This window comes from Amborella trichopoda, chromosome 2 (genome assembly GCF_054954075.1).
Source record: "Amborella trichopoda isolate Santa Cruz 75 chromosome 2, AtrichopodaSantaCruz75HAP2 v2.0, whole genome shotgun sequence".
NCBI lineage: Eukaryota > Viridiplantae > Streptophyta > Magnoliopsida > Amborellales > Amborellaceae > Amborella > Amborella trichopoda.
This window is the reverse complement of record NC_142337.1, coordinates 8,939,927-8,959,114: the sequence shown is the minus strand read 5'-3', so window position 1 is coordinate 8,959,114 and position 19,188 is coordinate 8,939,927. Positions and strand designations below refer to the sequence as shown.

The window sequence follows — 19,188 nt, the reverse complement described above, 5'->3', positions numbered from 1 at the left end:
GGCAGCCAAGGTGGCTCTTGGGTTCCAGAGGAAAATAGAATCTTCCTGGTTTGAAGAACTTCGAATCTCTAAGGTCCTGATTTGCTTAGTTGAGGAGGCCCTTGGAGCACAGTGGAACTTTAGGAACCCACAGAGCTAACATAGGACCGGTTGAACTCACAGAGCCAACATACCAACAGTTGAACTTACAAATAGCAGCAGTTGAACTCATAAATAGAATATGAATGCAATAACAAAAATTTGGGGTGGGATTTTTTAAAGGGCGTGATTTGCAGAAGGTTGTAAACTTAAACAATCAAAGTACCTCATGAGATATAATTTTGGTGTTTGAAAATTTTTAGAATGGGACAAGAATCTGTTTTTATCTCTAATTATAGAGCTTTAAACTCTAAAACTGATTCAAATAGAAAAGATCTATAAACGTATAAAAATCTTGAAAATGGACAGTCCAAAAAATTTGTTGCAAGACGTACTATTTTTGGGACTTGAATTCTCTTTTTTTTTCTCTATGTCTATACATCTCAGTGTCTCGATGATCAATTTAATGCTTTTACAACAATAAAACAACCTTCATCAGAGGATTTTAGAAGTGCACCTTCATTCCACATTTTAAGGTGTTAAAGTTATATAAACTTTTTCCTTTTCTAAATAATGGGAATTCCTAAGGATTTACATATAAATTTCTCCCCCCAAAAAAAAAAACTTTCAAACATTTGGTGTCCAAACTAGAAGTAATAAGGGGATAAAAAGAAAAGGATAAAAACAAACAGGGTGAGGTTTGTATAACATGGCCACCTTATATTGTACAAATAAGGTGCACCTCTACATTTTAATGCATGATGTAGTTCATGTGTCAAAACCTTAGGATGGTTTGAAAATCTATGTTTAACCCTAATTCTAAAATTTAAAATTTTAAAAACAGTGCAGATCAAGTAGATCTATAAATATTTGAAAATCTTAAAAATAGACAGTCAAAATAACTTGTAACAAGACACTATTTTTAGGACTTGAACTTTTTTTTTTTCTTTATATCCGTACTATCTTGAGGTTGCCATAGTCAATCAGAAGGTTTTCGAACCTCAAAACACCATTTTCTGTTGGATTTTTCAGGTGCAACTTACTTTATAAGGTTGCAACCATACATAAATTTCTTTCCACACATAAAACCTTGACATAAACTAGAAAATAAGCCATCTTGCTTTTAGATATAGATCCTACAACGGTCTACATGTAAATTTCCCTCTGTTCCAAAATGACAAACAAATGAACTTCAATCTCACCATTCAACATCGAGGTGTAAGTTTGCAACTCAAGTAAAGCCAACTCAATCACCATATCAATATGTAAAAACTAAGCATTCAACACATCATCAGGTTTAATGACTATACTGGACCAGCTGCTGCGTAGCATTATGAGGATCAATATGCAAACCTGGCAGAATAGACCACAAATAAGCCCAAGCCACAGTCCCTGCACACACAAAACACATGCATGATTGACATCAGTATCTCTCTCTTAAAATTTTCCATGATAGAAATAAACAACATCAATTGATTATCCCCCACATCATGACATTGCCCAACCAGAAATAAGTAGAAGTATCAAAGATGAGGAGATGAACTCCATAGCATTACATTGTGCAGTGCCCTTTTATGATTTACAGTGGAAGCGATTGTGCCACCATGTTCCTTTCCTTCTCTTTTAGTGTAAGTTCCTTGCCGTCTTTTTATGCAACCAGGTTCAGTTGGACATTCCAAAGCAGAAAAGCATAGATCTTAGCATACAAAATCATTCATTCCGCATTATCTCTCTTTAACAAAACAATGCTTGGATTTGATAAAGAAGTTCGTACTAGAAAGCTTAAATGGTTCTGAATCCACAATAGGAAGATTCAAAGAGAATAATGAATGCCTAAAACACCATTTGACAATGATAAAGAAAGGACAATGTAAGTGCAGTCCTGCTGTTTCATCACTTTTTCTAAATGATAACCATCCTCTTTTACCCCTATGCACAAGTATGTGTGTAGCTCACGCACACACAAAAAAACCATTATCTTGAACCATCATTCCTGACTCTCCATTTCCAAACAATAAAAGTTCAGATAAAAAACAGATGGGGGTTTGGGTTTGGTTTTGGTTGTGGAAGCAACGGGTGAAACCTATTACCAGTCTTTCAGATAAAAAACAGATGGGGGTTTGGTTTTGGTTGTGGAACCAAGGGGTGAAACCTATTACCAGTCTTTCCTACATCCTTTCTATTCACCCAAAAATACATCCGTTCCTTTTCCCTTACATCCTTACCCTTAGCTTCTCCTCTTTTGATCTATTTGACCTCCCCAGCTTCTCCTCAACCTGCTTACTGCTTAGTACCAGAACTCAATGGATCTAGCACTCATTCATTAAGGAACAGTTTATTTTGAAGCGATTGTAGCACTTTGGTCAATGGTGTGGTTTAGTGGCAGCTCTGCCTTACTTTGTAGAAGCATCAGGCACAAAGTATACAGGAAAGCTTTGTAGCAGCATGGTATTTTTTCTTCTGCAATATAATCCCAAGTATGAAAACTCATGGGATTACACAAGCATTCCCCATGAAAAGATACTTCTCAGCTGGATCAACCTGAACATTTCACTTGAAGAACAAGCATTAAGTGTTTCATTTGATGAAGGTCAGAGATATTTGATATGTCACAGTGCACCCTTTCCCAGCCCTCTCAAATTTGTCTTCCTCAGCTGCAACTTGGGAAAGACTCTGCAATTAGCAATATTTACCTTGAACATGTGGTGCCTGTATTTTATCTAAACCCTTCCCTTATCAGAGGCCAATTGAGAGTATCCCTCCCAATGGAAGGGCCATACACATTATTTGCCAACCTGAAAACTTGAAGCCAATTTGACAAGAATTGGGTCGTGCTGAACTGTGACCAGATCAAGTTGAGTACAAAATAACCGGCCTCAAATGGCCCTCAAAGAACAGAAGTTCAATGGAATTGTGACCCAAGCTGATGCATTACGAACAAAACTCTTTTAACTCAAGCTGACGTTCAATGGAATTGTTGACCCCACAACATTTGCAAACTATGGCTGAGTTTCTTGGCCTCAGCAGGGTGACGAATATTGTATAAAAAAGGGTGGATGTGGGTACCTGTATAGTGCAAGGGAAGTACTGTACAAACTCACCATAGTACTGGATAACTCGGCCAGGCTTGCCCAAGTTCTACAGTACTCCAACAAGTCACTAAAGCACTTGCCGGAGTAATTCACAGAATCACACGAGCAATCTGAACAGTCAAAACAGAAGCCTGCTCTAAGTGGCCAGCATTTTGCCATGTTCACACTCATCAGTATGGCTTATCTCCATCGTTGGATGGGTGATGTGAACTATCAGCTTGTCCTTCCTTGTTGTCAGTGGATTCCTATGCAAGATAAGACTTCCACGTCTCATCTTTTTCAACCCTCTCTCTCTCTCTCTCTCTCTCTCTCTTCGACGACTCAGCTTCTTCTACTCCTCTCTTCCACCTTTCAGCTTTTTCTACTCCCTCTCCCTTCCATGTTTCGGCTTGTTCTACCCCTCTCTCTCAGAGTGATTGCAGCTCGCATTCATGGATACCCACACTGAACTCACAAAAACACTAAAATTTACCAAAACTTTGACTTTTCTCTTCAAAATTTGAAATCCCTCCTTTCTCTCCTCTCCCTCTCTCTCTCAACAATTGGGCTTCTCATTCTTGAGTACCCATACTGGAACCCAAAAACACTCAAATTTATCAAAAGTTTGATTTCTCTCTTCAAATCTCTCTCTCTCTCTCTCTCTCTCTCTCCTTCTTGAATACACGAACTGGAACCAAAAAGTACTAAAATTTATCAAAAGTTTGATTTCTCTCTTTAAATCTCTCTCTCTCTCTCTCTCTCTCTCTCTATCTCTCTCCTGCTATGTTTTTTTTACCTTTTGTTTGCCCTTTCTGAACTCGGTGCACTCGGTTGGGCTAGTGGCTGAGTTCTGCAGCTCAGCTGTGTTTTCTGACATGGGGCCATACTATGGAACATGTTAAGATTACCATTGAATTCCATTCATTGCACAAAATTTTTTGTTCCAGAGATCTTTCTTGTGCCATAAATCACAAAGGTTCTTCGTTTGGTAAATCTACAAAATCTCCTGATTGCTTTTCTGTTTACATGACTGCCAACACTCACAGAACCGTAAGATGGGTAATGATTGCTGAGGCTTTTGTATTGTATCAGAAAGATTTGTGTGATTAATAATGTGGAGTAATCACTCATATACAGTTTCACACATGCAAAAATGAGCAAACTATACAATTGGGCAATACAAAGACCACAAAAATAACACATCAACAGAAAGATTGAGCTAAGTAACATTATGAAATGATATTTTTTATTCATTCTAAGTAACATGATGTGCAACACACATCAAATTTCCCAAAATACCCTTATATGTCAAAGCATTACACACTCATACTAAAACAGAGAAATATTCCCACACACATGCACACAGAGACACAGATATATTATGTGTGTGCGGTTTATTGACCTCAGGTATACCGATAACATGAGTATAACGATAACATGAGTAACCACACACTTAACCATCTTTGAAGAATAAAAAGTACTTGATTAGCCTACTCAATCTTGTTGCAAGTTGTTCTTCTTCTCTTACATAGGACCATTTCAATATGTCACATGACTCTCATTATCGCCCTGCAACTAAATAGAGTAATTCTTTTCTTAATTTAACTTGCAACAGTCTAGTATATATACACTAAATCCATAAAGTCCATGCACTGTGATAATTTTTTATCAAAACCTTCAATGTGAAGTGAAATAAAAACTAACATGAGCATGAAGTTCCAACTTGAATGCAAGAAAAACTGCTATTGGAACTCCAACTCCATAGAAGGCTGCTAAGTTGGTCCATGCGGCCAAGTGCTGCCATCCACAACCTCGAGCGACTCCTGCATGTCAAATGTGAAAATGAAAGAAAAAAATAATTAAATCTGTTGCTTGAAAGAGGTACAAAAATTTGTTCGACACTGTGGAATACTTGACACTTAGGATAATATAGTTCATTTAGGAAAGCTACTAGGGAAATAACAAGACAGTGCCTCACATTCATGAATAATGCAGGCGTACCAGACCAGAAATCTCAAAACAGTGACTAAATTTGAGTTTTCTGAATGGCTATTTTATCCTTTATATTGAATAAACTCTGCAAAATTGTCCTACTATGTCTCACGGTAAATATCAGGAGAAAATAAACATTCCAAAGAAATAGAAGTCCAGACATTGTTTTGATATTTGATGTATTTTTCAGGTGCTCCAGGCATCCCTGTGGTTCATTCTCAAGAAACTAGCTACATAGATATGATAAGGCTTTATTGACAACCTGATAAGACTCCTTGGATTGCATCAAGCAATATAGATGAAGCAAGAAGCATAGTCATGGAAGCAAACTCATTTTTGATTCTTTGACTGCCACTAAATGCACTTGCCCAAAGTTTGTGACCAGTCGCCAGTGAGATTACCATGATCACACCCAGACCCACAGAAAGCTTGAGTGTAACCCAAACAGCATTCTTAGCTCGCTGAGGATTTCCTGCTCCAATCTCATTTGATACACGAGTACTGGCAAGGGAGTTTGATATTAGTGACTTTAAGAAAAAAGTCTTTTAGTAAATGCATTAAGACAACAGAAAACACAAATATAGATTTAAACTACATTCCAGTACATACATGTGGGATTATGGGATCAGGTACCTGACAGCTGCACTGAAACCAAATGTTATCATGTATATCAGATCTTCTGTATTCACGCTGAAATAAGAAGGAAATGACTTTAAATACAATAAGAAAGAATAGTTTTCAGTAGAATATTCTCATAGAAGCAGCATACAATCGTAGAAAGCAAAAAAAAAAAAAAGAGGAAAAGATGTGCTGGAGACTTACCACATTGCAATCAAAGAAGTATTCTTCTCAGGTTCAGCAAGCATTCCAGCAAGAAAAACAAGAACCTCAAAAGCCCAATATTCCAGACTGAACATGGTGACATGCATGTAAGTTATCATGGTGGGAACAAGAAAATGTTCGAGAACATGTTAAGGAATTCCTATTGGTAGCTAGTCTAAGAAAAAAAGAATAGATATTTGAGTCATAAAAAAAGTGTGGAAGAAATTCAGTATGAGCTGAACAATTTTAGGGCACAGAAATTTTTAGGCAAGAGTAAACCTCACTTTGTAAATAGTATACTGGTACAAACTTATATAAAAAAAAAATTCCAATACAAAATATGATCTCAAAAGAATGTTGAAAAGGCATTATAACTTTTGAGATAAGCCATAATAAAAAGAGTTTCAATCCTTTGTGCATTTCTTCAAAACTTTTGTGGTGTCACTAAGAAGCAACAGAGATAAGTACTAAGGAATTTTGATACCAGTACTGCATGATGTCGAGCATTAATATAATCTTCATTCCTTCTAAACCCAAGTTAGATAAGATCAAAATCCTATTAGCCTGTCATAGGTCATATGCTAAAAAACAAGGAAGGTTCTTTCTAGAAAGATTGAAAAAGACCCAAAAAGATCCAAAAAGATGACATGCATTATCGTTGAGCTAATTCTGACAGGGCACTTCCTAGTGGCTTCTAGCTCAGCTTTCTTATGATATGCACAGATCAGAAAAAGACTGATGCTTTCATTTGTGAAAGGGTCCATCAGTTATGGGATATTATGGAGCATCTGGCTTAATTGTACTTCAATGTAGAGGTTCTTCAATTTCTTGAACTAGTTATACATTTTCTTCATTTTACATGTTGGTTTTGGTCATAATTGTTGGTAGCTTGGTCCGGGGTTGGCGATCTCCCCTCAGAATCTCGCCGGCAATCCTGGAGTTGGAGCACGAGAGAAGCTCGATCTGTATCTTATAAGGACCTTGATCCCCGACAAAAAGGGATTGATTGCTTTATAAGGGGATCACGACCTGGCTGGAGATGGGATGCAATCATGGTTTCAATGGATCTTGATCTTAGGGAAAGTTTCAAAAGAGCTTGGATTTTGAACTTGACGTCATTTTGCCTTCTTATTTTTGGATACCTTTTTTCAAATTTCTAGCTAACCCACCTAAAGACAATTTTTGTTTTCTATTTTCATGTTGGGTTTTGTAGCCTTTAAAGGCCTAGAGAGCTTGTAAATACGATGTTTTATGGTGGAATACGCACTTCGATGGGAGTGTATGTTGGCTGACCAAAGGTTGGGCGGTTTATGGCCCTAGTCACGTCCAAAACCCTTACCTTGGGCATGTGGCACTACTGAGAAGGGTTTACAGTGGGTCATCCCTCGTTGAGGTCGGAGAGATGCCCAAGGATGATGTTTATAGGCCAGAAGAACTGTGTGGTCTCTTGTGTGCGGTTGTAGGCATATAAGAGCAAGGGCAACAACCTCGACAAACTTTCGCATGACATGTACACATGACAACTGCATTACTGAGAGATGCTTTGTCATGAACTGATTCCTTGCAGGAGCTATAAGGGAATACTCAGGTGTATGAGTAGACTATGAAGAATCTGCCGCCAATCGTCGAAGCTGCAACCATGAGATTGACCTTTCTCTAGTTGCTACAAAGAAATTTAGTAACTTATTTGGCTCTATGGTGCCATGAACGAGATGTATAAAATGCAAGGACCAATCTTTGTAAGTACAAAAGTTTGAGTCAAAATTGAAGTGGGAAAGAGAAAACAAACATATCTAGAAGGACCATGGTTTGAAGCGGTTCGGGGATGAGGTTTAGTTGCAGAAACAACTTTAAGGTGTTAGGGTCATGAAATAGAACTAGGGATAGGGAAAGGGTTTAAAGCACCCTAATTGCAACCATCCTGAAGATGTCCATCCTTTGGATGGTGTGTAATGTTTGTCTGAGGAGTTAATATGCTAGGGAAGGATAGAGCTATATTCATAGTCTCATACCATTGGGGGGAGGACAATCATCGATGTGCTCGTTTGACATTCATTTTCTTGCTTCCTTCGCTTCTAGGCTTGGTTGTTGACTGATTCATTGTCGCTCTTTCTCCAATCAATACACGGATAATTTCTCGAAGGTATTTGTTTGATCCACTAGTTGCAAAAAGCTTATCTCTTTGGCTCTGGGAGAGACGAGCTACATGTATGACATAACTGAACTCAAAGCAAACTCGTAAGGACCAACCCACTCCGATACCGAAATTGATGCACGACCAACGGGCTTGGCACCTACATGACTGTTCCATGTGCCAAGAGGTCCAGGAAGGGGGTCCTCATTATACTAAGATTTTGGAGTCATTGAAGGGTTTGGACTTTGGATCCCTAAAGATTAGGACATGAAGGTTTTAGGCCTTACAAATGATTTTTAATTGGCGTAGAATTGGATGATAGAAGGTTTAAATGTAGTACAGCTAAGGTTAAGGTAAATCCAAATACCAACTAAAAGGAAGAAACTTAATTAAAAAGCTTAAAATGACTTGTACTTTCTTAATCAATCAAACCCAAACCTAATCAATCCTAACATTTGTCACAAATAATTTCAGCAGACTTTCGACCATATTTTGAAGCTAAACATTAGAAATATGAAAAATTCATAGATATAATGGTTGGTAAATATTGAACAATCTTTAATTTAAGCTTTGGATCACACCAAATGGACATTTGGGTAAACATGTATGTCCTTCAGAAGCTGACTGTAGCAACATAGGTACACAAAGTTTATTTTGGCTAAACATAGGTACATATACAACACATGTACAAATTAATCATGAAAACAATAAAAACGTGAAAATGTAATAGGAAGGCCTTAGAACCAACTGTATGCATACAATACAGGGAACTACCCAGCAATATTTCAGAAAACTGTAGCCAGTCCTTGTAGGCCAGCCAGACCCTACACCCCGTACCTAGGCGGACGACTAGAACCTCAAGCGCTCTGAGGTGAAAATATTTCAGAAATATGTGTCTGCGCTATCCAAATGCACATATATGAAGTAATTTGTGGTAATTTTATATTTGTTTTCCATTTATATGTATTCTAACGAACCATTTTTATGCAAATATATATGCATGAATGATGAAACATGTTAAAAAATCAAATCATTGAAAATTTAGTGAAAGATATAAATAGGTCTAGTGTGTATTAGTCTCCAACTCTCCAATCCCTACTCCACACTGGCATACAATCACGATACATGGTTACACAGATAGTGTCGCATGGACTCCAAATCTCCAATAAAAGCATAAAACCAATACAAGATGATGTAGTATAAAAGATAAGATGAAATACAAAAGTAGGGAGAGGAGACGTTCGATTCTTCAATCATCAGTCAAAATCTTCATCATCACTTGCACCTCCATCTGAATTGAGTCCATCATCATCATAATCATCACCCTCTTTGACATATTGCTTATATTCCTCAATTTCTTTCCAATCTACCTTATCCTCATATATCTACCTCACCCTTTTTGAAGTACCAATGGCAGAAGATGGACCTGAAGCCTCCTCAACCATATCCCAAGTCAAACTATCTCCAAGGAAGGCCTCTTCTACGGTCTCCAACCAACCACTCAGTAGCATTCTCCTTGTCCTTGGAAGCGATGGGATCCTTCTTCTGCTGATTGAACTTCTCCTTAGCTTCCTTTACTCAAGCCTATTTCTTCTATTTGTATACACTTTTAAGAAAAAATGCATGAGTACTACTACTCAACCCATGTAGATTTTAAATTTGGACTTACAAAGAGCTAAAGTAAAATTGTAAAAGTATAATTAACCTTTGTACTATATGTCTATTTCTTCTATAATAGAAAACAACCTCAACTAAACATACCATCTCAAACGAACTCCGATTTCACTTACAACTAGAAGAGCTAGTTGTTAAATTCAAAATGCGAAAAAGCCATCTTCTGGAGGTTTAGAGCATTGCTCCCATGCTTGGACCATACTTGGCCTCATCATTGCCCAAACTCTCAGCTATCTCCTTCTTACCTCCATCTAGTGCATCATATATAAAGCCCATAGAGGGCTTGTAACCATCAGTTTAACCTAAGACATTGACCAAGGGTAAAATATTGTTAGCGAGTACTTCACCCTATGCCAAAAAACCTTAGAAACAATTATATCAGAGGCTCTCTTTCCTTTGGGATCTTTAAACAATTTACACCTGCTCCAATCCTCTGAAGTGGACATAAATCTCAATGGGATCATCCTACTATGTATGCTCTTAAGACTCAAGTAAGCAGTAGTAAATCTGGTGAGCACGGCCCTCACTATCTCCTCCTTTTCTGTGAACTTGTGCATCATGCTAAGGGTATGGTGTAGCTGTATATGAAAATTGTGACCTCCTTACTCTTAGAGAGCGTGCCTTTAAAACTAGGCAAGTTGCCAATAAGCCTCTAGCACAAGGTCCATGCAGTGTGCAATGCAAGATGTCTAAAATATACGAGGCCTCTTTTGGCTAAGCAAATGAGCTACAACTCGATTAGGAGCAACATTATTTGTGACACCTTGGATTACATGCTCCTCCCCAACCTCCTCTAATGCCCTTATCAATGAATTAGCATATAAAATGTGCATCATGAACTTCTTCAGAAGAAGCAATGGATCTCAAAAGTAATGTACCTAAGGGACAACTTACAAACAGGTTCACGATACTCATGTCGTCACTCCATGAATCAGTCATTATGGAAAACCCTAATTCAGCCCACCCATTCTTATGGGAATTGACGTAATCCTTAGCGTGTTCTACCTTATTCTTCAGTCATGGCTCTGAAAGCTCATTTGGGATTGGGCCTTTTAGACCTCACCCATATTGGCCAATTGCTTCAAGCATTTCATAGAAGCTACTTAAGCAAACAATATTAAAAGAAATGGCAGCTTAAGAAAACCATTGAGCAACATTGAATTGCCTGAATCTATTTTCTAATGTCAATTGCTTCTTCCCTTTCTCAACTGCAGCTCAAGGTTAGGTATAAAGTAAGTATCAATTGGCCCTTTCATATGGGGCCTCTTAGACCAAAACTCCTCCTAAAGCTTTGAGAGATTGTGATGCAGGAAGGAAAGGTAGGAAATTAAAATTGAATCCACTGTTCTCCTAAACCTTAAACAAGTAAAATCAGCAAGAAGAGAAAAAGAACATGGCAGTAAATCAAGCCAAGAGAATAACTTTCTTCTTTCATAAAATAAAATTTATTCCAAAAACATATGCCCTCAAACTACATCCAACCTTTTATAAGTCTATGAAACCTTAATTTAACTTGAGATCCAAGCAAACATTAATACTCTAAAATACGCCTAAAAAAATGCCTAAATTCCAAAAAATACCCCTGTGAACTGTAATGCGTGAATAGTAACACGTGAACAGTAACACATGAATAGCAATGCGTGAACAGTAACCAATGTTTAAAAAAACGGTTCGCCCGGCGACTAAGCGGCCTGAACCAAAATACCGCACGTCCAGACCCAAGCGGCCCTACGCGGGCGGATGTACCTGGGCGGGCGCCTAGGCGGGCACTCAGGCGGGGTGGGTAGGTGCCTAGGCAGGTGGACGTGGCTTTTTTAAAAAAAAAAAAATACCCAAAAGGGAAAATAGGGTAATTTTGAGGTTTAAATAGGTTATGGGGGGCTATTTTCATCCCCCAAAGTTAAAAGAAAAATTCCATAAACCCTCAATCCCTGAACTATACCTGTTTTCGAGAATCAAAAGTATTTTTTGTGGTTTAAAGAACCTTCCTAAACCTTTTCACTTATTATGAAATATGGAGAGTTGGAGACTATTACCAATACATATCCTATTAGACTTTTAAATTTTGTATGGTTTGAATTTTGAAAATTTGAACAAATTTATTCTCAACATGCGATATGTCATATTTTGTACATAAAAAAATGTTACAATATTTTCAAATGTAATAAATTATAAAATTGACACAAATATATGTATGTATACTATATATCTATATAACTTTTACAACAAGGCGCCTAAGGTTTTGGGTGCCCACTTTGGGTGAGGCCGGCCGCCTGGCGTTTTTTGAAACCTTGACAGTAACTATGAACAATACCATGAATAGTACTTGTGAATAGTAAATAAAAAAAATAAAAACCCTAGAAATAAACCCTAAAATTAAAACTACAATATATATCAATGAAATAGAATAAAAATACAAAATAAGAAGAATTTTTCCCTCTATCATTCTCCCCTTATTGGAGAAAACTTGTCATCGACTTTTGAAGTGTGTTAAGATGAACTCAACATCAAAACCACCTTCTTCAACCTTCTTTTGCTTTGTCGACTCAAATATTATTAGAGGTAAAAAAAATCCTCAAGAAACGAATCTTGATATGCATATTCAATACAAATTTATCAAATATGGATATCCTTAAACTCCCATAGAAAATTGTATGAGAAACTTCAAATTCAATTTTGTCCTCTAAAGGATTCCCCCATATCTACTTCATTGTTCTCCGTAACCAGGGCCACAATTTGCAGATTTTGAGTCTACCGCACTTCCATTGCTCTACTCTGATTTAGATGCCCTAAATCTCCTAAACATTCCACCTCTTTGATATCCTTAAGATCTTTATCTTTTTCTTTATCAAAGATCAGTTCACCTATGAAATCTTGATCACCATTAGAGATCAGATCTCTATCAAAATCTTGTTCATCATCTAAGTATGTATCGAAAATTGGTGGCAGATCCCAATCTACAACCTTCTGACCTTTGATACGACCTACACCAAGATCAACCTCGTTCTCCTTCAAATCATGTAGATCAACTAAATCCCATGATTTATTCTCCAGAACATGAGGCTCCGAACACAAAGCGCGTGCATAGAACAGGTAGTTGAAGGCAACTTCATCATTCCGCTCCAACTCTGCATCGGACTCTAATTCGTGCCATTCTCCATAAAAATCCTCACGATTTGGATCTATCCCTGTAGATTCCTCTTCCTTTAAGGCAAGTTGTTGCTGAAACCGCTTAGTAATAGCTCTGTAACCTTCTCTGTCAAGTTGTTGATTTCCTTGTGCAGTCGAATCAGATCGGCATCCCTACAACTAAGACCTCCACGACAAGCTATCGCAATCTCGAGCTGTCCTCGAACCATGCTCTGATACCACTTGATGCAGGAAGGAAATGTGGGAAATTGAATCCACAGTTCTCTTGAACCTTAAACAAGTAAAATTAACAAAAATAGAGAAAAAATATGGTTGTAAATCAAGCCAAGAGAAGAACTTTCTTCTTTCATGAAATAAAATTTATTCCAATAACATATGCCCTCAAACTATGACATCCAACCTCTTATAAGCCTATGAAACCCTAATTTAACTTGAGATCCAAGCAAACATTAATACTTTAAAATACCCCTAAAACAATATCAAAATTCCAAAAATACCCCTGTAAACAATAATGCGTGAAGAGTAACACATGAACAGCGCGTGAAGAATAACGCATGAATAGTAACAAGTGAACAGTAACTATGAGCAATACCATGAATAGCACTTATGAATACTAAATAAAAACCCTAGAAATAAACCCTAAAGTTAAAACTACAGCATGTATCATTGAAATTGAATAAAAATACAAAATAAGAAGAATTTTTCCCTCCATCAAATTGCCACATAGCCCACCTCCTCTTCCCCTTCATCATCCTCATCATCATCATAAAAAAAAAATACTAAACCCTCACCCTCAATTTCTGCTATATCCTTCTCCTTTGTTAAGTTTTTATTTTTATTTTTATTGGCTTATATTTACTCAATAATCCCTTTTTTAACAAGTTCAGGAACTTTTTGACATGGGGCAACATCCCATCCCATATCAGCAAGATGTTCCATCAACCTATGTATCCCGACATTTGAAAAATGTCGGTGAAAATTACACATAATTTGTTTTTGTCATTTTTATCATGCCAACTCAATACTTCCATCCTGGATCCCCACTCTTAGTAGACATCGAGGAAGATATCTCAAATACAAAAAAGGTATCTCAAATATTGATTTGTAATTTGCAAACTAACCTTTCGCGCGATCTCTATTCTTCAATGCTTTTGATGTCGATCAAGCTAGAACTCACCCCAAAATTCTTTTAAAAGTATAGCTAGCACCCTAAAAGAAAATTCCAATAAGAAAGGGTAAGCCTTTTGGTGCTTCTTCAAACCTCACATTGTTTGTTATTCAAAGAAATTTGCAAAATCAATTGATTGGGGTGTGTATCTAAGGTTTAGATTTGAGTTTTTTACTTTGGGGGTTTAGAATACCTCTAAACGCCCCTTTTACTCTGTTTTGTGGGTAAAACAAACCCAAAGTTTAAACAAACCCAAATTTCCCTTAGGCGCTTTTTTTATTTCCAGAAAAGAGGGCCCAAGGCTAGGGTACCTGCCAAGAACTGGGTGTTCGACACTGCTGGGCAGGTGCCCAAGAACTAGGGCCCAAAAGCGCCCAGGCCTAGGGTTCTTTGGGCATCGCGACACTAGTCAGAGTGTTTTTTGGAACAATGCTAACCGGCTATCTTGAACCCATCCTTCTCAACCAAGGAAAAAAAAACAAACTCAAGTATGCTTATAAAAGCCCTTTCCTGGCTGAGGGAATTCCAAGCAACCAGAAACCCGGGAAATCGTAGGAACTTGAACAAGACGCCTTCTAGGACCATCCCATGCCAAAATCCTAAAATTCATCTTACTGAAAATTCATTTTCAAGCCTAGAAATACCCTAGAACCGTGCTATACCTGTACACCCTAGCCTACCTAATTCATACACCATATCCCCTCTCCATGCACCATACTTCATTAAAACTCACTTCATTCAATGACAAACTAAACTAGTTAAACTCCTCAGCCCCCTACTTAACCTTAAACTTCGCAAAACAAGCTTCCAAAATGCCTAAGCCTTCCTAATTAGAACTATGACCCTCTAAACTTCCCAAATTAGGACTAAACTTACCTAATTAGGCGTAAAGGTACCCTAATACCTTCTAATATAGCTCAAACCCGAATTAGGACCCCTAAACCTTGATCAAGCCCTAACCAGCCTTTAAACCTACCTAGAAACCAAGTTTTGACCCATTTCGCTTTTATTAATTCTCCCCTTAATAGCCAATTACCACCTAAATACATCCTGAAACCCAATCTGGGGTCCACTGGCTTGTGCAAAATAACTTAATTCACATGTGTACTTACATAGAGCACATGCGTGTTGAGATACTTCGCAGATGACGGACGGCCCAGATCTGGCCGCCACTTTTTGGAGACATTACCTAGCTCCCTTGCCTATAAGTACGGGCACCTTCGAGTTTAGGAAGCCTCTTCTAGCTTAATTAGACGACGCCCTGTTGAACTAAAGTCCCAACCCTAAACCTTAGTTACCTAGAAACCCTGACCGTAATTCATGTTCCAGCAGACCCTGACCCAACCTCAAGACCCAATAGACCTAACCTATGCATAATTTTAACTCCAAATAGCTAAAATAATCCTAGTTCCACCACGCTCACTCTTAGCGGCAAACTTTAGGTCATCAACCTAAACTTTAGATTCTCACCTCCTCTGATCAAAGAATTACAAGGAAACTCAGCAAAGAAACACTCTCAGTCTCGATTGACAGATCCTGAAGAGTGGAGGAAGTCGGAGCTTCAATCCCCGATCTGAATCAGGCCACTGACTCTGGGTGCCGGGCCTGTGGGCCCGGCTTACAAGTAAGTTCACCCTTCTTTTTTATCTTGTCCCATTTCATTCCATACTTAGGTTAGTCCATCTTTTTATAAAACAGTTCTCTAAATCTCGTCCCCTCTTGCTCTCAAATCTTTCAAAATCTTCTTGTTGGCAGATTTTTATTTTAATCGCCTCGTAAGCTGGTGCAGCTGATGGTCCATGAGAGGTTGGTCTCTTGCTAGACTCTTTTGTGGATCATAATTCAACACAACACTGTCTCTACCTCTGATCGACTTAGTTTAGGTTTGAAAATCTTGGTGGAACGATCGAAGCACCATTCCCTTCGAGCTTTCAAGTGTAAACAATGCTGAAAAAACAATGAATTGAACCAACAAAGATCAAAGGAATGAGAAGAACCAACTACTCACATCTCTGGAAAACACAGTTGTCCTACTAAAGGATTCAAAAAAGATAATTGAGATATAAGAACCCGTTATTTGTACTCCTTGCTCTTCATGGTTTTTTTTATTTTTAGTAACTCAACTTCTTTCATGGTTGATTTCAAGGATATCACATTGATAGAGGATTTTATGAAGAAACCCAAATAATATAACAGAATGGGGACTGTTAAATATGAAAATATTAAGAGGATTTCCATGTTAAGACATGATTATATTGTGATAGGTGTTTCAGAAAACTAGGTTCTTGAAGATATATACTCATTATTAGACAACCAAAAGATTTCATAGAACATTCCAGAGGTGAAAGACTAAAATTAGATTCTTACCATACCATGACAGCTGATGAGATGGCTAACTTCAGAAAAGGAAAGATATAATGCAATGATTCCATGGAGATCCCTTGCCAGGTGTCTTGGAATGTCTCTGTCATATTAACATACAGAACTAACAACAGAAAACTAAGCCAGAAAGACACTGAGGTAGCCACAGCAGCTCCTTTGAAGCCCAAAGAAGTTTTATACACCAAGAAATACGACATAGCTACTTCAATAGCCAATGGGATAATGGAGCACAAGACCAAAGGAAGCACAATACTTTGTGTCTGAAGAAACCTTGTGAAACATTGCAGGAAAGCATAAGCATATATTCCTGGAATCAGCCACCTCAAATACAGGGATGCCATTCTTGAAACTGCAGCATCTTGATGAAGCAATATGAGGATTGGCTCAGCATAGAACCATAAAACTGACACGATCATGCAAACGAAAAAAGTTGATATAATTGAGGACTGCAAGTAGATTCCTAACATTCTGTATGTTTTCGCTCCATATCCTTGCCCACAAAGTGTCTCTAGTGCACCACTCAGACCCATCTGCATCCACATAATAGATGTATTCACCAATATACAACAGGAAAGAACAACATTGGGATTTGACTGTAGAAAAAAAGTGAAATAAACTATCACAAGGTTTTGCCTTTTCTTTATATGATTGAGGTGCTTTTTGGAAGATTTCCACTATGAGAATGCTCAAGATGTAACTAGGAAATCATTTAGAATGACCGAACGATTCTTCCACAGTTTACAAAACAGCTAGGCTCTGATGATTGAAAGGAGATATGCAAGTTATTACTATTGAAAGTTTAAACCCCTTACTTTAGCACTCAAATCATAAATGAATCTTAGTATCCAGAAGTTGCAGTATTTGTTTTAAGGGTAGAATAGATTTTCCCCGGCACAAGGTTGTTAGATTGTGATTAGGAATTCTATTTTGGTTTGGAATCCTCTTTGATTAAGGGTAAAACATCATTTGAGTTCAATTTTCATTACGAGATTATTTTAATTAAAAATAGAATTAAAGGAGACTAGGATAGGGGTTTAGCATACAAAAAGGGGTTCGTATAGGATTTCGACGTCAGAGTTTTGGATATTTTATCGGGTATTTCTGGGTTTGAACCAGAAGACACTAGAAGCATAGTGTGTAAGCTTCAAACTTCTCTATTTGAATCAAATTTTCAAGGGTTTTGTTTGAATCTTCTCTATTATTATTCTTGTATGCATCACATACTCACCAAGCCATCTAGAAGCACCAATTGCCCATTGAAGTGCAGATCTCAGGACCCATTATGGCTCCAGTCTTTGGGAGAATGGAATTTTAATATGTATCAGACTCTCTTCGGTTTTCGCATAACATAGATTTATAATGCATAAACACCTAAAGGTGTTGCGTATGGTATCAAGAGATGATTTCAAAGCCTACCATTCTCAAGGAATACGAAGATTTAAAACTTGAACAACAAGATGTTGAACCTTCCTCATTGATTTTAGGATGGCGAAACATTCACGCCTGCAACAAAACAAGGTCCTAGCAATACTTGGGAGAAAGTCAACAATTTACCTTAATGCCTAAATTAAAGCAAATTTTCAGCTAAGAATTTCCAGAAAATAAGCACGCTGCACAGATAGCCTTGACTTCACTGAAATAATGTGCAAGAGCTTATGGTCTGATGTTCAAGCAGAATATCTCAATTCAAAACAATCACCATCCATTGTTGGATTGAAATTTATAGGTGTGCAACCGCAATAATGATAAGTTAACACCGGGTGTCAATATTGACAAGACTTTGGCGATTTGAACGCCAGAATTCCATGATCAGAAATCTAGTAGCAAGGAAATTAAAGTATGATTTAACTTTTCAGGGTTGTAGGCTTTGTTCCGCAACTTCAATTTAATTATTCAGATTCTTTAAACCAATGAATCGGAACAAAAGCATGCTGAAAATTTGTGGTCATTAACTTAGTCGATATCAAAATTTGCAAGACAATCCTCACGGGCAGGAACCGCTGCAATATCTTTTGAAGAATAAATAATAAAAGCAGAAGACTGACCAAAAGAGCAAAACCAGAGACAAAGGCCCAAGAATTGGCGAGAGTGGAGCCTGCAAGCTCGAGATCACCAAGATGGCCAGCAAACATGACAGGAACGAGGGTCATGGAGTAGACACACAGGTTCGTGAAGATCATAGGCACCGCAATGGAAGCCTGCAACTTAGCTTCACGACGGTCCAGGGATAGACAGGCACACCAGCCATGCTTTTTGGACTGCTCTTCTTCACGATGACAAGGGCTCCGTAAAAGTGAATCCTCCATTGCTTCCGAGAAGAGAGACAGAGAAGGTTTAGAGAGAGAGGGGCTTTGCAGAGGGGAAGGAGAGATTTATTGAGAGAGGTAGGACTGGATGTACGATCGCACATAGCTGCCAACTTTAGAGAGAGAAACAACAAAGACTTTGCAGCTAGAGAGAGAGAGAGAGTTGGGCCTGCACCAGGTCTTGCCTGGAGGACAGAGACACAGAGGGAAAAAAGAGGAGGGTGGTGGTGGATTCCGGAAAGAGCAATTAATGTTCAGGGCCTTCAGGCACAAAAAAACAAAAATGCAGAACGGCAAAAATTACCGGGATGGTCAGTCCACAATGAGTTCTAACTGCATTTAAACTCACCATGGTGTCTAGAGAATAACCAGAGTTCCTCATTCTCAAACCGCACTTTGCACCGCTCTAAA

At 38.0% G+C, this 19,188-nt stretch overlaps 1 protein-coding gene across 6 annotated transcripts; it reads right to left on the bottom strand.

Annotated features, from left to right (window-relative positions):
• Positions 1-1,174: 1,174 nt before the first annotated feature.
• Positions 1,175-18,958, bottom strand: LOC18443283 (protein DETOXIFICATION 18). 6 transcript variants are annotated; one of them, XR_016049066.1, is made up of 7 exons: positions 18,517-18,958; positions 16,457-17,001; positions 5,964-6,050; positions 5,751-5,831; positions 5,404-5,642; positions 4,854-4,972; positions 1,175-1,470 (listed from the first exon to the last, which is right to left on the bottom strand). XR_016049066.1 is itself a non-coding variant. In XM_006853475.4 (7 exons), exons 1-7 carry the CDS (start codon positions 18,775-18,777, stop codon positions 1,351-1,353), a joined length of 1,428 nt encoding a protein of 475 aa, XP_006853537.1. In that variant the 5' UTR covers positions 18,778-18,958; the 3' UTR covers positions 1,175-1,350. The 6 variants fall into 6 exon arrangements, 5 of the variants coding, with proteins under 5 accessions (XP_006853537.1, XP_088713968.1, XP_088713967.1 ...); XM_006853475.4 differs by having other exon boundaries at positions 5,775-5,831; XM_088857842.1 differs by lacking the exon at positions 5,404-5,642 and having other exon boundaries at positions 5,775-5,831.
• Between the last annotated feature and the right edge of the window lie 230 nt (positions 18,959-19,188).

Bases quoted from the DNA above. Each gene is read 5' to 3' on its own strand.
- LOC18443283 (XM_006853475.4), bottom strand. From the start codon at position 18,777: ATGGAGGATTCACTTTTACGGAGCCCTTGTCATCGTGAAGAAGAGCAG. The intron at 4,973-5,403 runs GTTGTCAATAAA...TTTGACATGCAG, and splicing joins AATCCAAGGAGTCTTATCAG to GAGTCGCTCGAGGTTGTGGA. The intron at 1,471-4,853 runs GTTAGTTTTTAT...TTGTGTGTGCAG, and splicing joins AGTTGGAACTTCATGCTCAT to GGACTGTGGCTTGGGCTTAT.